The sequence below is a fragment of the Coffea eugenioides genome, chromosome 2 (assembly GCF_003713205.1).
Source record: "Coffea eugenioides isolate CCC68of chromosome 2, Ceug_1.0, whole genome shotgun sequence".
In the NCBI taxonomy this organism is placed as follows: Eukaryota; Viridiplantae; Streptophyta; class Magnoliopsida; order Gentianales; family Rubiaceae; genus Coffea; species Coffea eugenioides.
The window spans coordinates 34,274,077-34,292,318 of record NC_040036.1 but is presented as its reverse complement, the minus strand read 5'-3'; the positions used below and the strand labels follow the sequence as shown (position 1 = coordinate 34,292,318).

The 18,242-nt window shown below is 35.0% G+C and overlaps 2 protein-coding genes across 2 annotated transcripts; one reads left to right on the top strand and one right to left on the bottom strand.

Annotated features, from left to right (window-relative positions):
• The first annotated feature begins 6,419 nt into the window (after nucleotides 1-6,419).
• On the top strand, nucleotides 6,420-11,437 carry LOC113759562 (RNA polymerase sigma factor sigD, chloroplastic-like). Its single transcript, XM_027302137.1, has 5 exons — nucleotides 6,420-6,434; nucleotides 7,149-7,229; nucleotides 7,920-7,988; nucleotides 8,123-8,323; nucleotides 11,324-11,437. The coding sequence occupies exons 1-5, from the start codon at nucleotides 6,420-6,422 to the stop codon at nucleotides 11,435-11,437; spliced, it is 480 nt and encodes a 159-aa protein (XP_027157938.1).
• A 488-nt stretch (nucleotides 11,438-11,925) lies between these two features.
• Nucleotides 11,926-15,480, bottom strand: LOC113761927 (ferredoxin--nitrite reductase, chloroplastic). The gene is made up of 4 exons (XM_027305117.1): nucleotides 14,934-15,480; nucleotides 13,759-14,113; nucleotides 13,165-13,453; nucleotides 11,926-13,031 (listed from the first exon to the last, which is right to left on the bottom strand). Exons 1-4 carry the CDS (start codon nucleotides 15,319-15,321, stop codon nucleotides 12,291-12,293), a joined length of 1,773 nt encoding a protein of 590 aa, XP_027160918.1. The 5' UTR covers nucleotides 15,322-15,480; the 3' UTR covers nucleotides 11,926-12,290.
• Between the last annotated feature and the right edge of the window lie 2,762 nt (nucleotides 15,481-18,242).

Sequence of the window (18,242 nt, the reverse complement as noted above, 5' to 3'; positions counted from 1 at the left end):
GTTAAATATATTTTTGAATTCGATCCGATTTCGACTAATTCGAAATCGGAATTACCGAATTCACTTCCAAATTCGAAATTCTGAATTCAATTCGAAATCAAAATTTTTCGACTTTGCACACCCTAATTGACAGAGAGCTATCTTGTGAAATATCTTGTGAGAGATGGACTTCATGTTCTTGACTTTTATTTGATTAATTGACAGAATGTTATCTTGTGAAATATCTTGTGATTTTTTTCCAAAAAAGTGGTGGATTTGGAGGTGATATATGGACCAGTATCATAGCAAATAACTGATGCAAGTTGTGGGACATATGATAGAGCACAACTTATGCTAAACAATCTTCCGCATTGTGATCAGTTTTTATCAGTCCTAATATCTCTATTGCTTGTCTAAATGTTAAAGTTGTGATTGATCCAATGCATTTTAGGTCTTCATAAGATATAGGCCCTTTTACATGCATCAGAAGCAATCGCAAGTAGTATCTTTCACCTTGGATAGGGTGCATAGCAATCACTCTTCCAATTATACTTCTTCTTTATCTATGCTCCAAGTTCCTATGAGTTGCATTTCAAACAAAGTGCTGTGTAAAATCTTTATATAAACATTTGAGTTTTTTTGGATCTTCATCTGTAGCATTCATTTGAAAGAATTTTGTTAGCATAGTGCGTGACATTCGTTCATCTGTAGCTACTCTTTCCAAGATATCATTTTCATTAAACACCATTGATTGCTCTCCTTCTAGATGAACTTGTAAGGACATGACAGATGGATTTATGTCAGTTAGATCAAAAGCAAATATACGCCAAGTTGCTTATGGTGCACATAGCCACCTTGCTGATTGAAAATTTTTTATTTCATCAATTGGGCCGCTGTCTTGTTTTGAGTGTAGTTGATATAGGATCTTTGCGTGACCTTTGTATATATATTTATAAATATATTTCATAGGTTCAATGGTTTAACATACCTCAACATTGATGTGGCAGTTGTACTTTGCTAGTAGGTATGGGTTATATAAATCCACCCAGCGATTATCAAGCTCATAGCCTCTCACTTGAATTTTTCTTCCATTGTCACGATGCATGTAAATTGGGTATGAATTTTTGTTGTGCCTTGTGAAGTCAGCAAAATCTTTTGGGTACCTAAACTTGCATTTGTCGTTTTGCTTCATACATGGAGTTGTTTTGTTCATCACTCCACATGGAGCATGTATCATGTAAGCAACAGCAACAAAATGGAGATAAGGAAAAAAATTGAGTCTAGTAATTCAGCAGAAGCAACTCTGTCATAAGCTTTAGGGGATTCGAGTTTTGATTCATTTGCTAATATAATGAGAAAATGTGCCTGAGGAAGTCCTCTTTTTTGAAATTCTATGACATATGTGTAAACTGCAACCTTGTCAAAGAGGTTTTTTTCACGATATCATCTTTTAGCATTTCCAACTTTGCACGAAATACCCTTGCTGTTAGATCGGGTCTGTTATGTGCTTCTTCATGATCCCATAGATGCTGTGTGATTTTCGGCCAAGCTGGATTACAGGTAATTGTCAAGAAAATATCTGGCTTTCCATATTGTTGAACTAAGGTCATAGCATCCATGTATCTACGCTTCATGTCTCTAGACCCTCCAATAAACGAAGCTGGTAAAAATATCCGACGATCAATATTAGATGTTGAGATTTCTCCATTTGCAATTCTGTCTAAGATGCCTTGGTATATGTTGGTTCTAATCTATCGCTGCCTATTTCGATGAAAATCTAGCTGAGCATATTCTAGCTTCACATATGTATCAATGCAAAATTACTGAAACAAACGACCACAATGAAGCAGGAGAGATTTGTTCAATTTGACGCATTTGAAATTTGTATTAATAGTACTCTCGACAAGAAACTGTGGTTCTTTTCTTTTACCTGTATGCAAAACTTACACAAAAAGGAAAATGCTTCAAAATCTTAGAATTGCTACAAGAGAAATCTCAATAGCGAATATGCTTGACAACGGAGTATAAATTTTATATTTTACCTGCACTCTCAGTCGCTATAACATCTTCTACGGTAGAACAATGATCTATAACAATGTTTTCACTAGCATAAGTTGTTGGTTGCTGTGTGGACAGAGTTTGTTTTACGATTCTTTGAATCCCTTCGTGCCAACCTGTTTCATCCCTTGCAAAGATGAGTGGATACTATAGTGTATCATAACAGCCGAAATAATGCTTAATAATCTGTGGTCTTCCATTTTTACCAAAGACTTGTATATGCTGCGATGTATCACCAATATTGAGGTCATTTTCAGCCCAAATAGCGGCCACTTGAGAAACTGTTGGTGTGTTGTAGACTTGCTGATCTAGATTTGCATGTGACTTCAAAAAGATCCTATGACTACAAAGATCGTCAAAATCTCTCAAGCTTTTAAAAAATGCAGCATATGGATTATTGTCAAGGATCTATTGTAACTGGTGAACAATCGATTCACGAAATTTTCCAGATATAGCCATTAGATTGTTAATTTCATGTTCCGTGTCAAAATAATACAGTTGAACATTTGATGGTTTTTGTCCATCTGAAAGTACCAGTTGGTTCAAAAAGTGATACATCTGGCCTTGGATACGAAATGCATAAATGCCTCTATCTCTTTTGCTTAATTCTTTATCATAGTGCACTCTCAAGGATGTGAACGCGAACATGTTATTATAGCTTTTTACACACTGTCTAAATTCCATTGCTTCTAGTGAGTTTGTACTATAAAGCTTTATCAACTAATGGGCATTTTTGTCTCTGCAAGATGGATTTGACCAGATGCACCACAGAAACCATGTGGCTCGAGATAGAAATGTTTAGCGTTACAGAAAGGACAATCTTGAACAGCAGGCAGAATAGACGGCTGTGTAGGTATCTTGTTAATCAAATGACTTTTCTTTTTTTGCTTTTGTTGATGTCCTAATGATTTTGTTAATCGTGGTACATCACTCTAACTCTTTTTTTTTTGCTTTTGTTGATGTACCACGATTTTCTTTTGACTTATTGCTATTTGTTTGAGAGCTCAAAAACACTGTCTGTTCTTCAACTAAAGGAAAAGAAGAAGTTGTGTCAAAGAATTTATTGATATAATCATGAAGGATTTGATTTCTTTTTAGCAAAATATGTGACTCATAGATGAATCACTACCTCTAAACATAACTAAATTAGTGTCTTCTTGAGAGGAATGAACTTGGTTCTGAGTAGAGGATGAACATGTGTGATCTGCATGGAAAGATTTTGTAATAGGGTCTTGATTTCTTGCGATGAATTCAATGGTCCAAGATTGGAAGTAAATGAGTGCAAAAAAAATCAATTCCTATGTATTATTTCTTACTTAGTGAAGGTGAACTCAATACAGTCCCAATGTTTTCACTAGCAATATGTGGTAAGACTATGCCATTTTGAGCTACTCTTGACGTGACTATGCATGTATTGAGACAATAATTATATTGGGAGTCAGTGTTATCGAAATTTTGTGGCACAGATGATGTTCCAGCCTTAACCATTCTTGCTTCTGTATGACGACAATTTTTTTCTAAAGACATTTCTTCATAAGAACCATACTTCCTTTTGCGGGGCATAGATATTAAATCTCTAAAAAAAGAGAGAATAACAAAAAAGATAAAGAAGAAATAAGCAAGAATATAAAAGATCATGTATCATGTCGTACAAATTTGAATGAAACACAATGGAAAAAAAAGATTTACACTAAGGAAAATATGCTAGCATATAATCAGAGAAAATTTGTTAACTTGATATCTGTCAGAGATACATATACCAGTTATCCTTAGAAAAGCAGAGACACTGTTACGGCTGTTATAAAGTATAATAAGAATTTCCTGAAAAATAGAAAGCAATGCTCATCAGAACAAATAGCCAAAGAATGAAACATTTCATAAGTATCTCCGAACAAAGATTTATTAATTAAATAGTTAAATGTTTAGAAGAACTAAATCATTAGCGAATATAACACTTAAAATAATAATAAATAAATTTCTTTAATCATTGGTGAATCATATAGAACAAAGAACATAATAATAATTATTGAAAAATTGGTAAGAAATTTAAGAAGAAACAGTCATGCACATGTGAACGTTGAAAGAAACAGAGAGTTCATTGAGTAAGTCGATGACCGAGGAGAACTTGACTGATATTTATATACGTTGACTATTAGAAAGACTAAATGATTAAAATGATTTAAGCATCAATGAATAAGATTGGACTTAAGACATGCAGAAGCAAGAACAAAATAAAGAGAATAAAATAGAACCTGAAACATGTGCAGAGAAGCAGAAAATGAATACATTGAGCAAAAGGTCGAAAAGAATGCAAGAATGTAAAAAGTAGAAAACATTGCTATTGAACAATCAATCTAAATAAACTAACCTTTTGTAGAATACAGTAGGTGAAGTAAAACAAAAGAAGAACAACAATAACCAAGAACTCAGGAACTCTGAAGAACAATGGAGAAAAAGTAAGAAAGCAAATGTCGTTCTTAAATGAAAGACATGGAATAAAAACAAAAAGCAGAATATGTGGAGCCAAAATTGAGACCAAATAATGATAATATTAGCTACACAAAAGCTCCTCAATAATGAAGAAGCAAAAGCTATATCGCAGCCAAAAGTCAGCAGAAACCAAACGAATGGGTTTAAAATAGCAGGAGAGCAAACAACTCATATAAGCAATTAATGAGCCAAACGGGAGATTGTGCCAAGTGTAATATTGAGAGCCTTTGCAAGAAACAGACCACACGCCCAAGCAAGGCATAGCAAACACAGGCCCATGAATAAACTATACATATGAAATTGCAATGGGCAGTGCAGGCTAATAGCTGATAGAATGCAGATAAAGTGAAGTAGAGACGCAAATAGAGCCTCTAATGATGTACAATGAATGCTAATAATTTTTGTTTGCCATTAACACCTAAAAACCTATTCAACCAACCAAAACTCTGAAAACCCAAAAATGCCTCCGACTAAACCGGCCCATGGATTCACTATAGCAAAACTCCCTTCCCGCTTTCATATAGTTAAGGATATTACTGTATGTAATATAATTGATATTATCAATTATACTAATAATTATACATGTCTACTAATATAAATTATTAATTAGTTATAATAAATTTACTAATATAGTTATACTAAATTCCTAATTACACTTGACACAATAATACTTTTTTCTTAAAAAAAACACAATAATAATTTAATGATTGTATTTGTATCAAAAGTAAAAACTTCACTACTTTAATCATTTTATTTTCTCATGTTGGATTGCATTCAAATAATTTTTGTTTGATTGTTTTTATGAGTTTCAATTGTGAAATTACAATGGATAATAACTTTGTGATATGTTGATATTTTAATACTTGATTATTTATTAAAATTTGACTATAATAAAATATATAACAAATTTTTATTAATCTCACGGGTGCCCTCGTGGGGGAAGCAGGGTGGGATGAGGGACAGGTCTCCCAACCCAACCCTGCCCCGTTGCCATCTCTATCCAGAACCATTTTTTAACATTCTCTTGGAGGAAGACTGGGAAGAATCAGAAAATGATTGAATCGAGCACACAGTATAGTCGAAAGATCAAGATGAAGGCATAAATATGATCCTGAGAATCACCTTGCCCATCATAAAATTATAGAACGGGGAGTTTGAAATTGGATGGAGCCAGGTCATCATTTATGTTATCTATGAAGGGTTGTGCCTTCACGTAATCGATAGCGAACCTTGAGTCTGGGTGCATCATTTGTTCGCCTCCCGAGCAGGCCTTGAGAAAAAGCTCTAGACAGGGAGGCCAATTTAGAAGTAGATTTGGAGGGGATTCACTTGGAGTAACTCCTTCTCGGATGGCGGTCATCTGATTCCTCTTCGAAAGAAATTTCTGGGGAGGTAACCAGCCATCATTTTGATGATTCGGTTTTTTCCTTTCCCTTCCTCTTAAAAAATCTTCCCAACTTTTCAAATATGTCGAGATTCTCTGCTACAAATTTAGCCATTTTAGTGAGGGTTTCTTCATTTGTAGGCTGAGGATCTGGTCTGGGCTCCTCAATGCATTGAGAAGTCTCATGTTAATTATCATCCCGAGGAGCTCTTTGACTTTTTGATCATGTAGGTATTATATTAACGAAACTATCGTTCCCACAAACGGTGTGAATTGATGAGGTGAATTCTGATTAAACGAGCCCAGTCGAGAACGCACGAGCTCACCTACCAAAAATCAAGTAGTCGGGGTCTTGTCCCTCAATCTCACTCCGATGTTTAAGTTAGTTATGGTTCGGGAGTTTAATATACAAGTTCAACTGCGTACCTCAATTGGGAGTATTAGATGAGTATTTATAGTACTTGTACCTAGGGAAGGAATGATACCTGACATCAAAAAGCAGTTTAGAATGGCGGTGTCAGGTGTAAGTCTGACTAGTAGGGTGGCTGGCAGTTAAATCACTCCATCAGTCATGAGTTAATCAAATAGCTAAGGTGTTGGCAGTCTTGAGCAAGAGGGAAAACAAGGTGGGATGCCTCTTCAGTGAAACCTCGTTGATCACTTCGCTTGAGGATGTCAGAGACGATATGTCTGTTATCGACAGGGAGTGAACGGGCTAATGGAAGGCCCAAGTAGACCGAGGTATCCACATACAACATGTGCACTTTTAAAACAACCACTTTAGTATCATTATTATTTAGAATTATGTCCAATTTTTTAAAACAACCATTTTAGAAAGGCTTTTTCAAAGAGTTTGGAGAATGAGAAAGTAATTACGAATGTTGCTATAAACGAACCAAGACAATATTTGACACCTAAACAAGAGGCAACATATACTCTTTGCGTTAAGTTATGTTCTGTTTTCAAAGCCTGAAACAAGAAAATTTCCAGCAATTCTCAATCTACATTTTATTGCTTCATGGACATTAAAGTCCTATGCACCTGGCAAAGGAGAAAGAAAGAACATTAGCTCAAATCATATGAATTTTGTAGAAAACTATTTAACAAGCACATAGAGATGACATATAAAACTTGTTTCTTTGTTAAAGTTACAGCATTTGCTCTTTTGATTTAAGTGTTCAATCAGAAAGTATGTAAATGTTTGTTAAATGATATGGAGATTTCTAAACATTTTTAGGAGGAGGCAAGAGTTGAAACTGTGAGAAAGAGAATTGAAGAAACTACTGAGAATGAAGTTACTCTAGCTCAATGGGCCAAGGTTGTAGGGATGAGTAGAAATTCGTTAGATAAGGTTTTGTGTGATTGCAGAGAAGCTTAGGAAAGAATCACAAGATGCTATAGAAACCTATAATTTCTATTGCATCTTCTTATCAAGGCAAAGGGCTGAGCTTGCAAGATCTAATCTAGGTTCCTTTATATTTATTTCACTTCTTTAGGCAACAGTCATCTTCAATTATTTTTGAAAAAAAAGCTTTGTCTCTATATACTGTAGAAGGAAACCTTGAGCTTCTTCGTGGTGCAAAGAATAAGGTATCAACATATGTTTACTGGTGGATTAGGCAAGCTATCACTAGACCAATAGCAAAGAAGTCTAAAATTACTCGGTTGCGAGTAAGAAAATATGTACTTTTAAATTCTTTGTTCTTCTACAGGTCCACCTGACCAATTAAATTTGTTCAACTACTACCCTTCTATTCAACGTCACTCATTAATCGCTCTTAAAGTTTGTTCTAGTCTGTTTGAAATAGTCACAGTCTTCAATTTGATGTACACTGTTTCTAGCTTTTGCTGAAGCTTTAGTTTGCCTTTTCTCTGTTCAAGTTCCTTTTTTTTGTTTATTTACTATGAAACAAAGGTCAACACTCGTGATAACATGGCAAGCCAGTTGAGTAACATTACAGATTCATGTAAAGCATTCTTTGCCTGGTTTTTCCGTGCATTGATATAGGCTATTTGCACAATCATACTTAATGCAGAATCAGCAGCATACACAAGCACATTCCCTAAATTTATCATGGTGCATGTTGTTGTTGATCATAGATATCCAAGATCATTTTGTTCTTACCTGAATTGAGTGAAATAATTTGTAGTGTATATGACTTTGAAAAGAAAGTTTGTAATTGGTGAATGCAATTAGCCTATCCTGTATAGGGAAGCGTAAGTGAACTGGTCCCAAGGATATGCGAGGCAAATGCTATCTTAAGTAGGAGGCTATGGAAGCTGCCAACATGCCAAGAAATTGCAGAAGCCGTTAAAAGGGACATTTTGACTGTGGAGCTTGCTCTTGAAAGAAACAGAGAGCCAATTTCCCTAGATCAACCAATAGTAGCTGGAGCTTCCATATCATTGCAGGTTCTAATAAATTTCACTTTTGTTCTCTTTCTTTTCTCATCGAAATCATTCCTACGTTAAATTCAGTGTGTTATAGGAGACCAAGATATTAGGGAGAAATGTCTTGAAAGAACCCACCAAAGAGCATAATATGTAAGTCAGGGACCTAACTCTGATCCAAAAATTTAAACTATTAGGTTTCGGACCCTTACTTATATATTAACAACTCTTTCTCTATCTCTCGAATTAATGTGGGATATAATCATTTACTTATGAACCTAACAAATCATTCTCTTCATGAGTAACCTCTCACATTAAATTCAAATTTACAAGCCCTTCTTCAAACCCTCTTTAATACTCAACACAAGTTCACCTTATCACTTAAGGTCACATTTTTTGCCAAATATGGACCCGTCCTTCTTCAATATTCAAATTGCATTCTGAACCTCTGCCAACCTTTGACTCTTTGGTCTAATTCCAACCAGATCCCCTGCTAAACCCATGGCGCACTTAGTCCAACACTAGCAAAATTCCTTAGCACTTCGGTCCACTATCAAGAAGAGAATTTTCACTGGTTCAACTTCTAAAAGAATTCACTTGCCCATGATTAGCCCAATTTTGTAACCTGAAAGTCTGATATGACTTGTTAGGATCCAAACTCGGAACACACAACTATTAAGACATTAAGCGCACAACAATTTAATGACAAACAAACTACAAGTATGAAAGATAATCGACACATAATATTTAACGTGATTTGCCTCCACCATTGAATTTACGTTCACGGAGAGAAATAAGTTTTTTATTATGAGAGAAAAACCCTATATAAGAATACAATTTGAACCCAAATTCAACCCTTGTATACCATCTCTCATCTTTTAAAAACCCTCTCTCACACCCCATACATAAGGTTACATGTCGCTCTTGTGTGTGCCTTGTGTAATATGCCAATCTATCTATTTATAGATAACATTATTTGACCAAAAAATCAATTAACAATAGAAAATCAATACTAATTTCTAAATTGGTTTAGAATAGGAAATAACTCCTATTTCTAAACTCATACAAATAGAAAATTTCTTGACTACTATTTTAAGTAATTAAAATCAATTAGAAAACTAGTTACTTCCACACAAAATAAGAAACCTGTCTAAAAAAATAATCAATTTTCTAACAAATCTCCATCTTGACAAAAATTTCTTTTAGCAATCATTTGTTTTCAACTATCAAATAATATGGTACTTAACTACACACCCAAATTAATACAGTTTTGATACCAAATTAATTCAATTGACAAATGAGTATGTATAGTTACCCCGAGTCTAATCTCTTGTTGACTCGTGAAAAGGTGCCTCAATTCATCATCTCTCTTTGCAGAATTTTTTCTGACCACCATTGCAATCCGAGATCCCTTTCTGTGAGTTCTAAACTTAATCATTGAGGCAATCAAGTGAAAAAATCATCATACTTTTTTCCATCATCAAGATTGTCTTACCACGTGTGATTTACAAAACTCCACCTAAAACGAAAAATTCGTAACTATCGGACTCTTTTGGTATATGAAAGTTAGATCTCTTTGTTTTATTAGGACACATACCTCACCACCTAAAGAACATAATTCGAATCTAATAACCATTTGAGATGAAGTATCAACTGATGGAGTTATAAGAAAGTCTCCACCGATTCACGTCTAAAATCAACATTAGATTTCACTTTTTCCTGACTCTTGAATCACTTGCTTAGATTCACCATCAAGTATCTTCATACTTTTTGACTTTCCATCTTTCATCTTCAATGCTTCTTACCAAACTCTTGAAACAAGGATACCACCCATTAAATTATTCAATTGGCAATAACCACCAACCCACTTGATCTTAACAGTTAATTAGGATCCAACCATTTGTTGGGGAGAAACATCTCAGGAGAATCCATCAAAAAGCCCAATATGTAAGTCAGAAATCTAATTTTGACCAAAAAATTTAAACTATTAGGTCTCGATTCCTTACTTATATATTAACCGTTCTTTTTTTTATCTCTCGGATCAATGTGTAACATAATTCTTTACTCATGAACCTAACATAAGAAGGTGTAAGGAATGTTTTAAAATGTTTTTTGTAAGTAAGATCAGAATGAATCATCAAAACTGACTCAAAGTTCAAGACCAAATCACATTTAAAAAGAACCAGACTCGTATGAATAGAACATAGCACATAACATTGGGTACCAGACTAGTCTAAAAGAATGAGGCAACCTGATATGACATTTTTTTTCGAAATAAAAACCATTTAACCACATAGTCAAATGATTGAAGACATCTTAACTATTCCTGAAGCAGCCTACAATACAATTCACTCCTTTCTCTGAAAAGGAGTACCGTTCTTCACAAGACTGCAGAACTTAAAGTTGCAATAGCAAATGGATTCGTTCCTTGTCATAGATGAAGGATTAGATCCTTGTCGTCCTGATTCTCTCATCCCCTTCTTATTTCCTCTTCTGAAGAAATGTTAGAGAAAAGGTTGCCAATAAATGCTTAAAAGGAAATTAAAGACCTTCCAGATCTGAAAGTAACAGTGAGTGCTATAACTTGCAACTAGCAAATTTTTTCTTACATTAGCAGAGGTAATCTTACGTAGCCAAACAGGGATAAGAAAACTAGATAACATTATACTATCATTGGATTCCTTTCAAAAGAAAAGATTAACGAGACAGCCATAGCCTTTTCAATAAAATGCTTAATGGTTTAGAATCCCATTAAGTAGGATCCATCAACATTCATCCACATATTCCTGGTGTCCTTTACAAGTGTGTGGAAATTATCGTTTCAGTGTTGATTCTTCCTGCTCCGTTTCTCCATTACCCACTCTTTGTCATTTCCCTAGTACTAGTATAAAACCAACCAAAAAAAGGAATGCTTAAATTGAAAGGAGACACCAATTTTAAGTATATTTTAGTTCAAATTATCAGAGTGCAACTATGAGCGGTATCTGTTTATAAGCTTTTTGAATTTCAATGGTTGTGCAGGAGATTGTAGCAGGGCCAGACGAAACAACTCCAGAAGCAATGTTGAAGAAACAGTTCATGAAGAGGGACATAGAGAAACTGCTCAATCATTCGACGAGAAAGGAAGACACCTAAAACTTTCAAGAGAGCGAGTACGGCAGATCAGTTACACTGCCTTAACAAAATTACGTGAGAGTGAGACTAGTATGGTAAATGATTTGATAGCATATATATTGCATAGCTGAATCAGCAGATTACATATATGACATAATAAAGAACTAAATTGGCAGAAATTGTGGTTCTGCAGTTATTCCTTGAAGAGAACTCAATAGCATTATTTGAAACAAACCAAAAACCAAATTGACCAAAGTGGATTTCTTTTCTCAAAATGGTGGTTTCCACTTTTATCTATTGTACCTATCTGGTAGAAGCGTGATAAATTAGTAGAGTTAGTGAGTGCAACTAGAACAAGGAAAACATGATCTTTTTCCATAGCTGTTTCATTTATGAGATAGTAGCTGGTAAATAATCAGAACGGCCTAAAGCCTAAAGTGAAGGTTTCCTAATCAACAAGCGAACTGCATTTACCGCAATGAGCAGGAATACGTGTATTAGACAAGCTATCATAATCCAATCATTTGTCATCCACTTTGTGTTGTTGGTTACATCATTACTAAATGCACGACAAAGAAGAAGATTTACCTGATATAAATATTCCATCTTGAGCTATTCATACAAGTAAAAGGGTAGCTGGAGGATTTTGCCTTTTCAGATCAAACAGGGAAAAGAAAATACAAGTATAAATTATACCTGTCTAATTTCATCTCTAAACAAATTTACGTCAGAAATTTTATTCTAGCATCTTGTACGTGGAAGCTGCAGAAAGCTTCTGAACAATGGTTTCAAATTAGTCATAAGTAATTCATCCTTCGTCATTCTCTTTCCCCAGCACAGACATCCAAATGATAAACCAGAGGAGTTATCCAAATTACTCTTCCCCTTCTTCACTCTCCCGACGGACTGCATCAAATTGATTTATTAAAAGGTCTACAACCAAGGGTACCAAATCATCACATGGAACTCCCTTCTTATAAACTTCTCCTAAATGTGAATCACTGCCAATTCTCCCTCCCAAGAACACATCCGCACCTTCGACTGGCTTTCCATTTTTATCTCTTGTCATGCATCCCATGAATCCAATATCTGCAACTTGAACCTGTCCACAGGAATTTGGGCAGCCAGTCCAGTGCATTCTTACAGGCCGAGTGATGGAAACTTGGCGCTGAACCTCCTCTGTGATCTTCAGTGCACGAGCTTTAGTCTCTATTATTGCCTGCCCACAGAATTGATTGCCAGTACAAGCTACCAAACCTCTCATGAGAATAGGTGGTTCTGGAGAAAACCTGTTCTTTAAAAGAGGCTCTTTGAGCAATGCCTCGAGCTTTGCATTTTCAATGTTGGGAATTATGATATTTTGTTCCACAGTTAGTCGGAGTTCACCCGAGCCATACTCATCAGCTAAACGAGCAAGCTCATCCATGTCATCTGCTTGGACACGACCTACTGGTATATGAAGACCTACGAAGCTATAGCCTTCCTGTTTCTGTGGATGGATACCAAGATAATCTCTCCTCTCCCATTGCTTTTGAACCAGGTCTTCAGATGATGCTCTCTCTAGCTCTTGTTGGGGAATCCTCTTAACAACCTCAGACCTGAAACCTTCTATTCCCTGCAAGATTGACATGGACAAACTCGGATAAGCTAAAATAATTTCATGTTCTCTTATCTGTTCAGCAAAATTTGCATTTAACTGCAGTAACTTATTAATGATGTTCTGAATGAAAAGAGAATGAAATGCTCACAAGTTCATCAATCAACCACATCATTCTTGTTTTCTGCCTGTTCCCTCTTGTACCAAGATCTCTGAAAGTTTCTAGTATTGCTTTACAAACTGGTATTATATCATCTCCTGGAACCCATGCATCAAGAGGGATTGCGTCTGCACAACGTTTGGGGCTAAAAAATCCACCCACCAGTAAATTGAATCCAAATCTTCCATTTTTAGTGGCAGGCATATAGGCAAGATCATTTATGTGAGGGTGCTCGTAAAGATCATGAGAGCCAATTACGCATACATTCCACTTCCTTGGCCTGCACAAATAGCATAAGCTACTAAGTTAAAACTTATTGATGAAATTCAGTGAAACTTTTGTGGATAAATAGCGGTATGCTGTAAATTTTTACAACTTTCTATTACGATATCATCTGCTTCATAATGTTGGTAAATTCACCAGAGGCATTAAAAATTATAAAGAATGTCTAAAAATTGGGGACAAAAAAGGGAAAAACCACTGTGCTGAGACGATATATTTATCAGAACCAAGCAACGAGATCTTCACTGACACACTTATTACCTTTCCGTAACAAAGGGAGCTAGCTAGCACAGAAAAACTTACAAATTACTGATGCTTGGATTGCCACGGGAATTTGCAGTTACAAACTGAGAGAGCAAGTTAGTATAAGGCCTTGTGTCAACAATTTCTTCAGGATCAATCCCTGCAAGAGGGTTCCCAACTGGATTCCTTACATTGTCCATTCCACTCTGTAGGCTTGTCAAGCCAACTTCTTCCAGTCCTTTCAAAATCTCTGGTACATCCGGGAGAACAACACCTCGAATTTGCCAATTCTGCCTTGTTGTAACATCAGCACACCCCTCCTTCCCATATTTCCTTATCACACTTGCCAGATATCGAGTTTGAGCACTAGTTGTTACACCATTTGGCAGCTTCAATCTCATCATGAACCGACCATCTAGTGATCACAAGTCACAAACAGCAAATTAGGATTAAGTGTATAATGCAATTAACATTTGAAATATGAAGAAAGGTATATGTGGTGGACAAATCTTTCTTACAAATATATAACGTGGTTTCAACTCCAAGACTCTCATAGATCCCATTTTTCAGGCCCAATGAACATCCATTCCACTGTAAAAGAACTATGACATTCCTCTGTTTTCGGGTGTGCATATATAGTTGAGGCAAGCCAAAGGCAGCAATCCTAATCGGGTATGACCTTATCCAACAGTATGGCATTCTAGTCATAGTGCATTTTCACATACAAAGACCAGCTGCAGCTGAATATTCATCACCCTATTCAACATATTATATGATTTAATCAAATATGCATTATTAGGTGTCTGTTTGCAAGTTTGCAACTTCAATCTAGACAACTTAGTCTAGTTTTTTATACAGGGACAATCTAGTCAAACTGAAGAGATCACTCCAGGGACAATTCTACCAAAATCATATGAACATCTTCTTCCAGTATAATGAGCTAGAACTAGACTAATGTAGTGAAAGATGACATATAGCTCCCTAACTAATCACACAACAAATGTTGCCAAAAATATTGACATATGAAAAATGCAAGGAGAGCTAATTTTCTGACTACACTCCAATCAAAGGCAGAAAAATGTGAATAGAAATCACTTAACCGATTCATGATATCTATTAACCATCCACTCATCACAAAACGCGTGTCATTAATTATTTAGAACATAAATCGACTGATCTGTGACAAAAGTATGTATTTCTTTAGCACATCCTAAAAAAAAAATTTTCAGACTTACAATGGTGCTTCCTCCTATGGAACAGACCAAGCCACTTGAGTCTCACATCAATATCATCCTTAGTAAGCTTGGATTTATCAATTTCTTCAACTGGGATGTTAGCAAGCTCTTCAATTCCATTCTCCACGAACAACTTCATAGGCTCCTTCTCAATCTTGACTTTCTCCGGAGGATTTATACCTTGTCTGTATTTCTCCTTTAGCACCCAATATCCTTCTCTTTCCTCTACTCTAGGCTCCAGCCTCAGAGCATCAACATCTGCTGCCCCCCCTGATGATGATGCTGGTGGTGCAACAGTCTGAGATGCTGGTGGAGTTGCATGAAGCCTAAAATTCTTAGAGTTTGGCCATGGATTTGGTGCCAAGAATTTAACTGAAAGTGATGCCATTCTTCCAAAACTGCAAGAAATTCTTCAGGGCTGGTGGGATCGGTGGTGGAAATGGTGAAGAGTTGGAAGAAGGAGAGAATGAGGTGAGACCATTTTGTAGAGGATGAATATGTGACAACGGTTTCCAGTGGACTCTTGGTAGCTGCTAAGGGTCGTTTTGGACTCTAGCATAGGTTGTTTACAGCCTGAAACGATGGGCTTCTTGTACCCTTTCCGCTAAGGTTACCGACCAATGGTGATTAATGCACTTCATTTTTTTTTTTTTTCCTTGTACCCAAAACAAGGGTAGGTTGAGACTTATAAAAAGTGGAGAAAAAGGGTTAGAATTTGAATTCGAAATTTCTAATTTTTGAAATTTTAATTTTAATCATTAACTTAAGGTTTCACTGGTGATAAATGTATACTTAAATGTGTTTACATTAAATAAATATAATACATTTGTAGGAATTTATCTTACATTTGCACGGTAAATGTATATAAAGGATTAAGTAAAATAGGTTTAGATTAGTGGGGTGTCATTTAGATAAGTTCTTAATTATTTTATGGAAAATGATAGTGTTAAATGGTAGAAGGTGAGGACTGAGGAAGGAATAACTGGACGAGTTTAAATAATGCAAGTTGTACAGTTGTCGAGATAATACAGTTCCTTTAAAGTATATGATGAATTAACTAACATCAAATCATGATTTGTTAGGGGAAAGAGTAGGTTTGTTAGCAAGATGATTAGGCGTAGCTCCGGAAACCACAAGTTATTTCTAACATCATGTTCAATTGATTAAGATAAGACCAAGATTATCAAACTTTTCTCAGTTATGTGATACTTTTACAGAAATCTGTCTCATTATTATAGATTATCAAGTCCACAAGTGTAATTCCTTTTACCACAAGCAAAAAAAAAAAAGAAAAAGAAAAAATTTGGAGACAATTACCCAAGTTGATTTTTATTTTAAGCTTGTACTTCTAACTTTTAATTAGAAAAACAAATCAAAAAGCTACCCATGTACTTCTCTTTCTTCTCATACGTAGGCAAAACTGGGTTTTGTTTCACTCTATTCGAGTTAACAGTTTGGATAGAAGATTATTTGAGAATATATATTTTTTGAAATACTACAGTATTGGAACACATTTGATAATATAACGTATATGAAATAGAAAAGTAGTTAAAAAGACAAAACGGTAAAGAAAATGTATTTATGTTGTAAGTACAAAAAAAATTTCCAATAAAAAGCTATCCAAACACTCCCATAATATTATTCAAATTCTTTACTTTTGTTTTTATTTTTAATATATTGAGACCATTTTACTTATCCAATCATCAAGGATATAACAAAAAAATTTAAAATGTGATTGTCACATAGTACTCCAACTTCAGCCTTATATATTGTGTATATAGATTTTTTTTGGTACACAAAAGGTGCAACATATTGTAAGTAGTTCAATTAAGGGAAGTTGCTAAAGTAATCTTTCACAGTTTGAGAGCATTTTAATTTAGTTCTCAACATATAAAACAAAGTATTTTCGTTGTTGACAAAAAAATTAAAACAAAGTGGTCCATATTTCATTTCTAGTTGTTTTGTTCATATATACACACACATTATATATTTCGAAAACGTATCTATTACTTTAGCCACTTAGGGGATCAAATTAAGGTCCATTTTTTTTTTTTTAATGAGGTACCTCAAATTTTGGAAACTATGGTCCCTTTTCTCGAAGTCGATCGAGCAATAATTAGAGCATAGTGTAAAGTTATAAGCAATTAACTTAGTTAGGAAAGATTTCACAAACTTTTACTAGATCAAATAATGCAAATTTTGTTATCATCGTTGATTGTACTCTCAGGATGAGCTTTATGAATTGAGAAGTCAAATTATGAGGAAAATGGATTAGAATGAAGTTTAGCAAATAAAGAGGGTTAAAAAAAAGACAAATTATTTTAACTACAAATAATTACCTGATAAAAGAGAGATCAATATAATTTCGTAGCTTCTACAACTATTTCGAATTGTGGTGACGTTTTGGCCTCCAAGCATAGCCAAAGGCCAAGCGGACAATCACCGCCGCCAACTCGATCACTACGATCATTCCACCGCATTGCAAGCCGCCTGAAGAATGGTTGAAAAGGCCAGATGATGTGGCGGCTAGGTATCGTAAGCTTTTAAGCCACAGAGTTCGACTGTTTTTGTCACATATTAGCTGCAAACTCAATTTGTTCCTTTTTGAAAAAAAAAAAAAAAAATTCCCACCCGCCTGTGTCTTTCTCATCAAAATTGTCTATTACAAAATTCGAATCTTAAAACTTGATACAAAAATGTCCAAGAGTTCTCCTCCAACAGAATTTCGACCCATCAAATGGAATGATTTCTTTACAAGCTCAAGTTACAAGTTGAATTTTTTTTTTTTGTGTGTGTTTGAGTAATGGTTAATTGATTAAGGTAAATTTTGTCACTAGTCCTATTAACATCTGCTTAAAGTTTGCCTATAATTAATGTTTTCTTTTCTTGCCTATAATTATCTTAGAAATAAAATGATTTTTTTACTAAAGAAAGAGTGGAAACGGATACGAGTTGACAAATTCAATTTTGTTTTGAATGAGAGTTAATTGATTATGTGTAATATCTCACTAGTCAACATCGTACTACTTAATTTTTCTTTTTTTTTTTTTAACCTCATACTACTATTTCCTCGTTAAAATGATATGACTACTAGAAGCACAAAATTTTTACGTTTGTGATTGCTCGCAATGGGACTATTGTTCGAGCACCTGAGTTGCCACCAGAAGTATTAATGATGCACACTGGTGATTCTCGGCAAACGCATTTTATTGTTATTTTTTTTTAATTTCCAAAATGCAAACGCATTCTACTGTTTTTTTTTTAATTTCCAAAATGCCAGTCAACTGTGCCCCTTCTCTTTTCTTTTTT

Bases quoted from the DNA above. Each gene is read 5' to 3' on its own strand.
- LOC113761927 (XM_027305117.1), bottom strand. From the start codon at position 15,321: ATGGCATCACTTTCAGTTAAATTCTTGGCACCAAATCCATGGCCAAAC. The intron at 14,114-14,933 runs GTAAGTCTGAAA...TGTGATCACTAG, and splicing joins CCATAGGAGGAAGCACCATT to ATGGTCGGTTCATGATGAGA. The intron at 13,454-13,758 runs GTAAGTTTTTCT...CTATTTGTGCAG, and splicing joins AATCCAAGCATCAGTAATTT to GCCAAGGAAGTGGAATGTAT.
- LOC113759562 (XM_027302137.1), top strand. The intron at 7,989-8,122 runs GTGCATGTTGTT...TATCCTGTATAG, and splicing joins CATTCCCTAAATTTATCATG to GGAAGCGTAAGTGAACTGGT. The intron at 8,324-11,323 runs GTTCTAATAAAT...ATGGTTGTGCAG, and splicing joins GAGCTTCCATATCATTGCAG to GAGATTGTAGCAGGGCCAGA.